General features: G+C 41.2%; 1 protein-coding gene across 1 annotated transcript in view; it reads right to left on the bottom strand.

Annotated features, from left to right (window-relative positions):
• The window catches only part of EML6 (EMAP like 6), a 194,250-nt gene that overhangs the window by 78,488 nt on the left and 103,033 nt on the right, over positions 1-12,729 (bottom strand). The window contains exons 14-16 of the mRNA XM_084900797.1: positions 11,737-11,855; positions 10,026-10,212; positions 8,697-8,802 (exon numbers count right to left, since the gene is read on the bottom strand). Coding sequence (XP_084756923.1) covers positions 8,697-8,802; positions 10,026-10,212; positions 11,737-11,855 — 412 coding nt within the window. The remainder of the gene's footprint in view (positions 1-8,696; positions 8,803-10,025; positions 10,213-11,736; positions 11,856-12,729) is intronic.

Below are 12,729 nucleotides of genomic sequence, written 5' to 3'. Positions count from 1 at the left end.
TGCATCAAAACCGGTGGCACAGTAGCTGGCTGCTGAATATAATCCGTGCCCCCACGTTCCAGTCTTAGACACAAGGCTGGGGAGCCACTCAGTAAGTCAGGATGACCCTGTCTATTTTGTGGCAGACAAACCTCATGACATTTACTGGAAGAGCCATTTGGCTTTGCAACTCCGTCTACTTTCAGCTCTAAAATGCTGGGTTCTGTTAACCCTCCGAGATAAGAGAGGTTAGAAACTAAATTTTAGAAACTAAATTTTAAATTCAAAAATTCTTTTAGCCGAAACCGGTTTGGCTCAGTGGTAAAGCATCGGTCTGCGGACTGAAAGGTCCCAGGTTTGATTCTGGTCCAGGGCATGTACATTGGTTGCGGGCACATCCCTGGTAGGGGGTGTGCAAGAGGCAGCTGGTCGATGTTTCTCTCTCATCGACATTTCTAGCTCTCTATCTCTCTCCCTTCCTCTTTGTAAAATATCAATAAAATATATTTTTTAAAAATTATTTTAAAAGGTAATTTTATAATTTAAAAATTCCTCATTTCTTAAGTTTCCCTATTTCAAATGCAGTATGCTTGTTATAGGACATTTAGAAAATACGGATAGAGGACATTTACAATCATCCACATTTCTAGGCCTAGATTTGATGTATATCTTGTCACTACATAAATGTGCTTTAAAAGAAAAAACAAAAAAACAGAATCACAATGAACATACTATTATCAAATCTTTTTTCATTTGTTATAAACATTGTCTTTTAGTATTAAGTATTATTTATAACCTCAATGGCTACTGTAATTTAGTTGTTAAGGTTGTTTTCTAAAAAATTTTAAAAACACATGTAAAATTAAATTTGAAATCAAAATAGCTCATTTGCTTTTTCCCTTCAAAGGAGAAGAAAAGTCCAGTCGGAAAGTCTTTCCTTTGCTGTCTCCTCACACCGCTAGATTCACAGGACGAGTGCCCTGGGTCAGCTGTGCGGGGACAGAAGGCAGGGGACCATGCTCACTGTGCATCCTCTCAGCAGGTGTCTTCTCTGACCACAGAGGACCAACAACATTAGGGCAAAAGACACAAGAAAGTGGTAAACTGCTTCTCCCCAGTCAGATCAGGGTCTCAAATGGCATGATTTCAAAGGCAGGCCTGGGGTAGATACAAAAATCTGGGTTTCCAGGAAAAATGAGGGAAACCCAGTTAAACTGGAATTTCAAATAAACAAGGAGTAATTCCTTAGTGTATGTCCTATGTAATATTTATATTTACACTGCATATTTATACTGCCTGGGACATACTTGCACTAAATAAAGTATTTGTTTATATGAAACTAGAGGCCCGGTGCACAAAATTTATGCAAAGGGGGTCGGGTGTCAGTCCCTCAGCCCAACCTGCACCCTCTCCAATCCAGGACCTCTCAGGGGATGTCTGACTGCTGGTTTAGGCCCGATTCCTGTGGGATTGGCCCTAAACCAGCTGTCAGACATCCATTTTACAATCTGGTACTGCTGGCTCCTAATTGCTCGCCTTTCTGCCTGCCTGATTGCCCCTAACCGCTGTCGCCCTCCTGTGTGGGTCCTGGGTGTAGGTATCCAGCTCCCTCCCCACTCCTGTCAGAGTCTGGGGCATGCCACAGGACCCAGAGTCAAGTCCCCACCCACCTATGCATGCCTCAAAACTATGCGAGACCCGGACCCAGCCGGCCCCAACCCCATGGGCGAGACCCAGACTCAGCCAGCCCCACCCCCGTCAAGCCCTACTGGTGCCAGACAGGGATGTAGCCTTCTGCTGATCAGTCGTTACAGCATGAGGGTGTGATGACTATTTGCATATTAGCCTTTTATTATTATAGATTCAAATTTAATTGGACCTCATGTTTTTTATTAGCTAAATCTGGCAACCTTCCCCCAAAAGCTGACCAGTGCCCAACTTGTGAGTGCCCTTGCCTGTGCCAGAGACTTACCCCTTCAATCACCTAGGAGCAGTGGTCTGCTGCTTTTCTGGAGGAGGAAGGAGAGTAAGAGCCTGGTTTAACAAGCCAGGTAAATCCTCCCCAATCCTGGATGACCACCACGTATAAGGCAAGGATTTGAAAGTTACATGAATTCTTTCAAACTACTAGGCTATCTTAGTATTACATGAAGACATTAACACTTACCTAAAGGGCTAAATCACCACACATTATAAGCAAATGCTTCCCCCCCCCCCCCCAATTTTTTTTATTGATTAAGGTATTCCATGTGTCCATATCTTCCCATTGCCCCCTCACCTGACTCCCATACATGCCCTCACTCCCCAGTTCTTGTGTCCGTAGGTTATGCTTGTATGCATGCATACAAGTCACACCTAAATAATAAATCTTTATGCTTAAATGTTACTAGGCTTAAAATTGGGCAAGGTCTCTTTTTATGAATTTGGGATAAAGGACAGGTAGGGACTTCCTAGTCATTACCAACAACATTGCTTTTTCCACACGTCTTGGCAGGAGCCAAGGTCAAGCTCTTATTTCTATATTAGCATGCCTTTGTATTTGGTGATGTTATCTGTATTGGAGTCTTCTGTCTCCCTTTTTATATTATAAGCTCTTTTAATGCTTATAGTAATCATATCACATTTCCTTTATGATCTGCACTCTGAGTTGGTTTTCAAAGAATGCTGATGATACTTGGTGGTGTTGAGAAGGAGGGAGAAGATAAAGAAAAGTGCATATGTGTAATATGAAGGGAAAGGGAATGAACTAGGTTACATAGCTACACAGTTTTGTTTTAATTACAATTACTTTCAAAAACACTGTCCAAATACTCAAGGTCTCTTTTTTGCCTTCATTAATTCTATATTTTGTATTATTTTTTAACCTGCAGAGCTATTTTAATATTTTCTTCTTAGACTACATCCACACACTTAAGAGGATAGTTTTTAAAGTTTTCCCCTTTTGTTGAAGGCCTCAGGGTAAGTTGATTTTCATGGATTTTTAAAATTAAAATTTCTGCAAGGCCCCATCAGCTTGTCCTCACAGTTATGCCACTTTCCTACCCCTAGAAGGATATTGTGACTATGATTAGCAATGGAAGAAAGAGTCCAAAAGTGGAGGTGCCTCAACACTATACCTCTTCCTTTAGGATAGTGACTGTTCCTTTTTTAAAAAAAAAAAAAAATTTTCAATTAAAATTTGCAGTCAATATTATTTTGTATTACGGTAGTTTTAGATGTATGGCATAATGGTTAGACAATCATATTCTTTACAAAATGTCCCCCTGATATTTCCAGTACCCACCTGGCCCCATACATAGTTATTACAATATTATCCTATATAATAAAAGGCTGATATGCAAATGGACTGAACAGCAGAATGACCGGTCCCTGTGAAGCTGGGCTCAGGGCTGGCAAGTGCAGTGGCAGTGATGGAAACCCCTCTAGCTTCTGTGGCAGTGTTAAGGACCCTTCAGGGGGATGTCTGACTGCCAGTTTAGGCCTGCTCCCCACAGTCAGACTTTCTCCTGAGGGGTCCCAGTCTGAGGGCACAGGGACACTCCTCCCCCCACCCCAGTGCATGACATCATGCACTGGGCCTCTAGTCAACTATTCCCTATGCTGTACTTTACGTCCCATGAATAGTGACTTTTCTTGAGTTGTGAAGGTTCTGGCAATTTCAGCGTACTACATACTTTGGAAATATAAATTTGGCTACCTTTCAGTTTCTTCCCAGTTTTCATTCTCCCCCACAGAGCTTGACCTTAGCTTTGAAAATCCATTGTTCCTTGCTAGTTTTAGGTTTATTTTCAGTCATATTTTTAGAGCCTAGATAATGCTCTTTCAAATCTTTCCAGTCACAGTATGTATTAATTATGGATATTTTGTGACAAAGTCCAGAAATAATTCTAAGGCACTTAATGTCAACAGTAAAGGGCAAATTGGAAAGAGAAAATTTTTATTCAGACAATTGCAAGTTGGTCCCTGTAGTTGAAGCTCATAAAAAATGCATGGTGTTTTTCTTTTCCAGAATTCAACACAATGACATCAAATTAGTCTTAGAGGTGCCCTTGTGGAACATCAGCGTTATTCAGTGAAGGTTTTAAAAATATGAGGATGAGGTTTAGGTTAGAAAATATTTATGGGGCTGACAGCTTCTCTTTCTAAGCTGGTTTTCTATTCATGTGGAAGAAGCACAGAAACAAAGGAACTGTTTTCCCTCATCAGTGATGATAAACTCACAGAGAGAAAAGAGTTGCTCAATTAAGTGAAGCAATCCTCCTTGTTTACATAATTTAGAGTTATGGATTATGTCCTGAGAAATGTTTTTGATTAAAAATGTCTTATTTTTGCCGGGACCAGTTTGGCTCAGTGGATAGAGTGTCGGCCTGTGGACTGAAAGGTCCCGGGTTTGATTCCGGTAAAGGGCACGTACCTTGGTTGCGGGCACATCTCCAGTAGGGGGTGTGCAATAGGCAGCTGATCAATGATTCTCTCTCATTGATGTTTCTCTCTTCCTCTCTGTGAAAAATCAATAATATATATATATATTTTAAATATCTTATTTTTTTTGTTTACTTTGGAACAGTGGCAAGAGTAGATTAATCTAAACCCTTATGCGTAATAGGCAATTTTTGTTTAGTTTTCACGTCATTTGCCTATGTTGTACTTCCGTGACAATTTTTCCTCTAATGAGAGACAAATGTGCTATCAGTATGTTTCCACATCACCTCGCAAAATGAGCTGATCTGTAAAAGACAGGTGGCTGTGAGGTCCTGGGACATACAGATGGGGCCACCAACGAGCTGATAATAATGCGAGTGCCCTGTCTGCATGGTGAAGCAGGGAATCTAATCTCCTCTCTTGGGATATTGACTTTTCTATCAGGAAGGTATAGTTGCTCCTGTGGAGGTAACCGTGCGAGTCAGGGCTATTCTAGGTGAGCTCCAAGCTTGACGCTCAGGCCAAAAGTTCACACCGGCCCTGGTGGAAGGCAGGGGCAGGAGAAGGCAAGAGGACTGAGGAGGGAACACTCCTCATCCAGATGACCCACCAGCCAGGAGACCTGGGTTCTAGGGCTGGATCTGCCACTATTTGACTTTTTCTCTGGGCCTCCATTCTTGGCCTGTAAAGTGGTGCAGGAGTCTGTTGAAGACTAAAATTGTATTGTTACCCGAAGTACCAGCAATAAAATTAAACCAAAGAGGCCTTGGCTCACACCTTCAGGAGGTGCCCTCAAGACCACAGAGGTCAATTCATCTTCATGTAACTACTCAAGGTGACAGGTCAAGCCCAAGAGACACTAGTGAATGTCCTTCTTGAATAGTACTTCATATCAGTGCATTCTAAAACTATCAACTGGTTTCCTTAAATCCCAAGACAAAAACCTCATTTTCCACAATCAAAAATAACACCATTGCTGAATAAATGGGTTCTTTCCCAGTGATTGTTACCTGGGAAATAGAGACTGTATTGGTAACACTGAAATTATACTTTTAATGCAGGATATATTTAATATCTAGGGATTTCTTTATTTGCCCAAGATGAGAATTGGGAGCAGTGAGAGAATCAGCTTCTCATTCTCTCCCTAGAGAATCTGCTTTCTCTCTCCCCCACACTCCCTCCCTTCCCCCAAAGATCTGCAGGGCTGCCTCATGAGGGAGAGAGTTCCAAGATCCATCTTTCCTTCCTTCCTTCCTTCCTTCCTTCCTTCCTTCCTTCCTTCCTTCCTTCCTTCCTTCCTTCCTTCCTTATTGACTTCAGAGAAGATGGGAGAGGGAGAGAGTCAGAAGCATCAATTAGAGAGAATCATTGATTGGCTGTCTCCCACAAGCCCCCTACTAGGATGTGCTCTTAACTAGAATAGAATTCAGGACCCTTCAGTCCATAGGCCAACTCTCCATCCAGTGAACCAAACTAGCCATGGCTCCAAGATCATTTCTTGATCCTTCTTCTATAAAACTACTAAGCCCGGAAGAGATGTGAGCTCTTTATTCAGAGAGCAAGTTACTGGGTACCAACTTACTCACTCATCTCATAATTAATTAATGTCTATGATCAACATTCCTCTAATTCCTTTAATGATATTTAAATAACATGAGTTAGTTCTTTTGATTCTTCTAAATTAAAAAGCATCAATCAATTCTATGGAAAAAATCTAATGATTGTTAAAGTCTATTTATATTATTCTAAATTCTTGCTACTCTATTTATATGCTAATACACACACATACATTTTCAGATTAAATCAGTGAATAGGTGTTATTTTGAGTTCTATTTTTCTTTTACTTGGTACATAGAAATATGCATGAAATACACAGTCTACATACTTGTCATTTTGAATTATAGCTTTTATTATATGTGCCAAATTGTTTGCTAGAATTAAGTTAATTTTCAATGCTGCCAAAATATGAATATATTAGATTCTTTATAAACTAGTCCACATTTAAGTTTTATTATTTTTATTTATTTTTGCTACTTTAATGGGTATCTTACCACTCTTTTAGAGCATGCTTAATATTATTTTTATATTAAGTATACACATATATACCTGCTAGCAAACTTAATTTTAGGAAAAGGGAAATTTGGCCATTGAGAAGTGGAACTATGAAAAATACAGAAGTATTTGGAGTAGAACTGTATTTGAACTCAAATTAGGGATTCCTTTAGATTTTACTGCTTTGTCAAGGACAGGTGGCACACCTACTATAAAACTGTATGTCCATCAAACCTGTAGAAGATTAGGACTTTGTATCCGTTTATTGGGTGTGTTTATCTGGACTTTCAACTGGCAGGTGATATGCTAAGAAGTTCTCTTTTCCTCCTCATGCCTTCTCTACCTCAGATGCCCACTAGTGTAGAGTGCAAACTGCTCAGCTTTGATTTTTACTAATCCTATAATCACAGAAAGTATGATTGTAATATCGATTTAACAACTCAGATTTGTAGTTTATAGTATGTGCATGTCATTAAAAAACATCCCAAGTTGCACCATGTTATTGGTTAGAGAATAAAGATAACTTTCACCCCAACATGGTGAAAATATGAAGTTTCAATAGTAATAGTGAACGTAAAAAAAAAGTATATTAAACAAAACCTTATTTGTTCACTCATTCATTTATTCTCACATTTTAAAATATATACATTTATTGATTTTAGAGAGGAAAGGAGAGGAGCAGGAGAGAGAGACACATCAATGATGAGAGATAATTATTGATATGGCTGTCTGCTGCACACCCACTACTGAGGATCTAGTCTGCAACTTGTGCATGTGCCCTTGTCGGGAATTGAACCTGGGACCCTTCAGTCTGCAGGCTGACACTCTATCTACTGATCCTAACCAGCTAAGGCAATTCTCACATTTTTTGAGTATCTTTTGTGTCCATAACACTACATGTGCAGTGGCAAACAGATATGAGCTGCGCTGACCAAGTAGCTTGCAATATGTAAAGGGCATAGGAGATGTCAACATTAATAACTGCCGTACCACATGGACTCTAAGAGCAATGACAAATGGGTTAAGGGATGCAGAAGAAGGGGCACATTATTTCTCCCGGGAAGAATGGAGGGGAAAACTTTCAGCTTGGTCTTAAAGGATGACAGGACTTGAATGGACACATAGCGACAGCATGAGCAAAGGAACCCGGGCAAAAAGGACAAAGGGTGCATTTAGTCTTACAGTTCGGTAGATGTAAAGGAGCATGAATGGGTTATGGGTGAACACACTGCGGAGGAAGGCTGACCAGATCGTGGGAGGCCATGAATGTCCCGCCAAGTGATCAGCCCTGAGGCAGACAAGGGGAGCCCAGGTGGTGGCTCCAGAAGACTCCAGAAGTGTGCAGGATGGACTAGAGGAAGCGCTTGTGGGAATCAGAGACTAGCAGCACTACGGTGGCACAAATGAGAAAGAGGGTTTGAACGAGGAGAGCAGAGAGTGAGGGACACAAGAGAGAAATGGGTTGTGCAGTCGTGGAGCATATTAATGACCAATATTATGTATGTTGCACATAGTAAACATTTAAACATTTAATGGGAGAAATAAATTACAGAATCCATTTTCTGTAGGAAAAATTAATAATTTTTTCTACTGATCTAATTTCTACCATTGGAATTACTCAAATTTTCTGGGTAAAAACGCCTTTTGCAACAGATCCTTAGTCTCATTGCTAGTTTAAGGAAACGGCCTCGCTCAAATGGAAACTATAGTTACCAGTTAGTATTTTTATAGTACTGTGTTCAAACTTCAAATCAAAAAGTTGGAACCTTCAGTTCGATATTTCCATGTGAAATTTATTTCCAAAACCCATGTTGTCAGGTGGCCCTTTGCCAAGAATTCGCAGCCCTAGCTCCAGTTCTTCATAGTTTAAATCGCTAGTGCTGGGCTCCCCCTGATGCGGAGAGCTAAAATTGAGGGTCTGAGTCGCTGCCAGACATTTGCAACTAAGTCTTTCAACAGCAACAGCTGCTCTGGATTTCAAATCGCTCAGGCAAATGCGGAACACAGTGCGAGCTCTGGGTAACGACTTGGGAGAGAGGAAATGAGACAGACGAGGAAAGGACGGGTAATCTAAAAGCCACATTTCTTTATGAGGTATTAACATATCTGATTTCCAGCCTCAGAATGGGGAGCTGATATACCAACAGAAGTCAGCTAAGTAAAGGGTTGTGAGAAAAAGGAAAAAAAAATCCTCAAAATAAATGTAGAACTGTTCGTCAACGACCAGTGGAAAAGGGGCTTACCTGAAAAATCGAGGGCGCACACTCCTCTCTGATGCTGTCCTTTCAATAGTGACAAACACTTCAGCGTCTGCGTGTCCCACACATGAATGGCAGCATCTCTCCCGACCTTCAATGGCAGGAGGAGTGTGTTAATTAATCATACATTATGATAAGAATGATTCTGTTCCGTAGTCAAGAGCTGCAGAAATAGTTGCATGTCAAGTCTCAGAAGAGTTGTCTCCTGTTAACCTTTGACCTCCGTGCCAAAGTTTTTCTTGGATTCCACTTAGAAACTTTTAACCTTTAGCCAAAACCGGTTTGGCTCAGTGGATAGAGTGTTGGCCTGTGGACTGAAGGGACCCGGGTTCGATTCTGGTCAAGGGCATGTACCTTGGTTGTGGGCACACCCCCATTAGGGGGCGTGCAGGAGGCAGCTGATTGATGTTTCTAACTCTCTATTCCTCTCCCTCTCTGTAAAAAATCAATAAAATATATATATATTTTTAAAGAAACTTTTAACCTTTAGTTAAAAGCCCATGACAAAACTGAACAAAAATGTAATCTGATCATCGGAAGAAAAGAGTACAAAACTGAAAATACTGTTGACAGTATTACTACTTTACCAGTAAGGTAATAAATGTGAGTTTAACAGGTGCTTTTTTTAATAAGCAACTCAATCCCTTTCCCTTCCCCACACAAAATGACTGAACACAGGGCTTTGTTTTCTTTTGTTTTCGTTTTTTTAGTAGCTTTTCAATTATAGACTCAATCTAAAGTTTAGACATTCCAAAATGGTTCAGATAAAATTCAAAAAACTTTTGCATGAAGGTCAAAGGTTAACAGGAGACAATTATTCTGAGACCTGACATGCAACTATTTTCTTTGAAATGCAAAAATATAAAATAAGCCAAAATTCATATGACTAAGTTTTTTTTTTTTTTTTTTTTAAAAAAAACCACCAGATGTTATAGTTAAATGAAAAGATGGTTCATTCTATAAACATTCACTGAGTGTTGAGCACCTCGGATATATTAGGTACCAAGTACACAGTGATGAGGAAAGTGTATTAAGACTGCACATTCATGAAACTTACATTATCTGTTTCAGTTAATTCTATTCACAGGTAATTCACTTTCAGGTGATCACCTCTTGGAGGCTTCCCAATAGCGTTAGAAGGTTTTGGCTGCTTTTCCCACCCTCAAAATAATCCAGCATTTACTACATCTTCAGCTTCCTGCCTCAGGCTTATGTCTACCAAGTGTTTCTCGAATTTCTAATATATATAAAGTGGGTTTGAAATTAAACCTCCCCTCTCTTTGGCTAGACCCGTCTCCCGGGAGAGGTATCTACCTGCCCAGTGGCCACGTAGTCCTTCACCGGGTGGATGGTCAGGCTGAGAATGTCATCGTCGTGCCCCAGGTACAGCCTCTGGGAGTGCTGCTGCCTGTTGTACACGACAGCAGCCGCGGCGATGTGGTAGACCACCTCTCCCGCTTGTGTGTAGAACAGATTGTTCCTACAGTCGTAGCCTCTGTACCTGGAGCACGGGTCCAAGAAAGGCACAGCATTTGAATAACAGAGCGGCAGTTGTCAGAAGGTGAAGCTGGCGTAGGGACATGTGCAAGTAGAAACCTAGGGGAATGCATAGCTGCTTAACTACAATGTTCGGGGAATGAGGACTTCCGAGGGCATAGGATGACTTTCTGAGGGGAAAATAGGCCCAGATCACTTTCAGATCCTCAGCTACTGTGTATGCTCTTTCTCAAAACTGACCGGTTTGACAACACACCTGTGGTGAGATGCAGGCTCTCCGTTACTACCTCCCCTTTCACAGTTGCCTTCCTCCCACTTTAGGAAGTCGTTCCTCTGGTCCATCTGGACCCTCACGGTGGTGTATTACCCCGGAATGTCAAACCTTCCAGGACATCAACACAAAGGGACCATGAACAACACAAGTGTGGATGTTGTAACAACTCCAAGGACTAGGTGAGAAGCCCTTTTGCAAGTCAAGTGATTTCCAAGTTATTTGCTTTTATAAGTGAGATTTCATCAGATCATCAGATGACATTTTATGTGATATATAAAAATCATATTATACATTGTTGGCTTCTAAGTCAAGAGGAGTTCAAAGAATTGAATAACGTAGCTATGATAACACTGCTCCCATTCTGACTGACTTATGTGAATAAGTTTTCTCAATGCTCACATATAATAAAAATTGAAAAACTGCCGAAACCAGTTTGGCTCAGTGGATAGAGCGTCGGCCTGCAGACTGAAAGGTCCCAGGTTCGATTCCGGTCAAGGGCATGTACCTTGGTTGCAGGCACATCCCTGGTAGGGGGTGTGCAAGAGGCAGCTGATCAATGATTCTCTCTCATTGATGTTTCTAACTCTCTATCCCTCTCTCTTCCTCTCTGTAAAAAATCAACAAAATATATTTTTTAAATGAAAAACTGGAATAGACTTAATGCTATACTCCGTAATGCTCTAGTAGTAAGTATGCATATATGACTATATACCTGAACTCACTGAAAAATTCTATCTTATTAAAATCATTTCTTATAATATTTTCATAAGCTCCATTGGTTCCATTTAAATGAGGGAATAGCATTTATAAAACACTAGATATTATATTCCTCACAACCATTGACAGTTTTGCTGAAAATTTTTAGATTTCAACTTAAAGTTTGGAAGGCTATAAGTAATTCTCAAACTTGAAAATGATTTGGCCATATGTTTTTTGAAGAACACATTGTCCTCCTAGGAGCCAAGCAAAATAAAGCAGGAGTTATGGGAACAAAAAAACCAGAGATGGTGGAAAGAATAAAGTAAAATAACCATGAGTTGCAGTAATATATGCATCATGGAAGTATATAAAATATTGTATAAAAAAATATAGACACACACATTGTGATGGCCACTGAGAAAACTGGATGCAAACTAATGGTTAAAATAGTAATTGCAGGTGAGTGCGAACTGGAGAGACGAGCCGCCTGAGGTGGGAGAGCACAGAGGAGGGACATCCTTCGCCTGATGCTGGGGCTGACAACAGGCCACCCACCCATGTATGAACTGGAGTTTCAGGCTGTCCTCAGGAGCCTTTTCTCGTTTGAGGAAGGGCACTGCATGGTTTTTCTCTTTACTTTGTTGCTTTAGCTGAGGTAGATCTTCTTTGTAAACCTTAAAGCATAACAAATACATTTAATTGAGGCTCCTTTCTTCAGGTTTCAAAAACAGTATCTTGACATTCTCAGGAAATCTTTAATTATGGGAAACATTTTTTAGAACATGAGGCTAAAAATGGTCACAAGAGACAAAAAAAAAAGCTCATTATCTTTATATAATAAAAGCCTAATGTGCTAAGTGTCTGGTCATCCAGTCAACCATTCAACCAATCAAAGCATAATATACTAATGATATGCTAAGGTCATTCAACTGCTCACTATGACATGCACTGACCACCAGGGGGCAGATGCTCTAACGGGTAGGTTAGCTTGCTGCTTGGGTCCAGATAATTCGGTTGAATGAGACAGGCCAGATGTGACCTGGAGCCCTCCCACGGCCCCTCTCCAGCCCCACGCAGGAGCTGCCCCCTGGTGGTCAGCGCACTCCCATGGGGGACCACCGCTTAGCCAGAAGCCAGGCTCACGGCTGGTGAGCACAGTGAGCACAGCAGTGCTGGCGGAAGCCTCTCCCACCTCGGCTGCAGGCGGGCGGTAAGGAGCAAGGGGTCCCAGACTTCAAGGGCCCCAGACTGCAAGAGGGATGTCTGACTGCTGGCTTAGGCCTGATCACCAGGGGATTGGGCCTAAGCCGACAGGTGGACATCCCCTGAGGGGTCCCAGACTGAGAAAGGAAGCAGGCCAGGCTGAGTGATTCTCTCCCGGCCCCCCCCCCCCCGCCCCCGCCCCCCGTTCCCCCTGTAAACAATTTTCATGCATCGGGCCTCTAGTATAATTGATCTGATAAAGGGGTCAATTCTACAAGATATAACAATTATAAATACTTATGCACCTGAACATATAAAACACATTCTAAGAGAACTGAAAGGAGA

Source organism: Pipistrellus hanaki (assembly GCF_964339955.1).
Source record: "Pipistrellus hanaki genome assembly, chromosome: 12".
In the NCBI taxonomy this organism is placed as follows: Eukaryota; Metazoa; Chordata; class Mammalia; order Chiroptera; family Vespertilionidae; genus Pipistrellus; species Pipistrellus hanaki.
The sequence above is the reverse complement of the archived record's forward strand: the minus strand, read 5'-3'. Positions and strand labels throughout refer to the sequence as shown.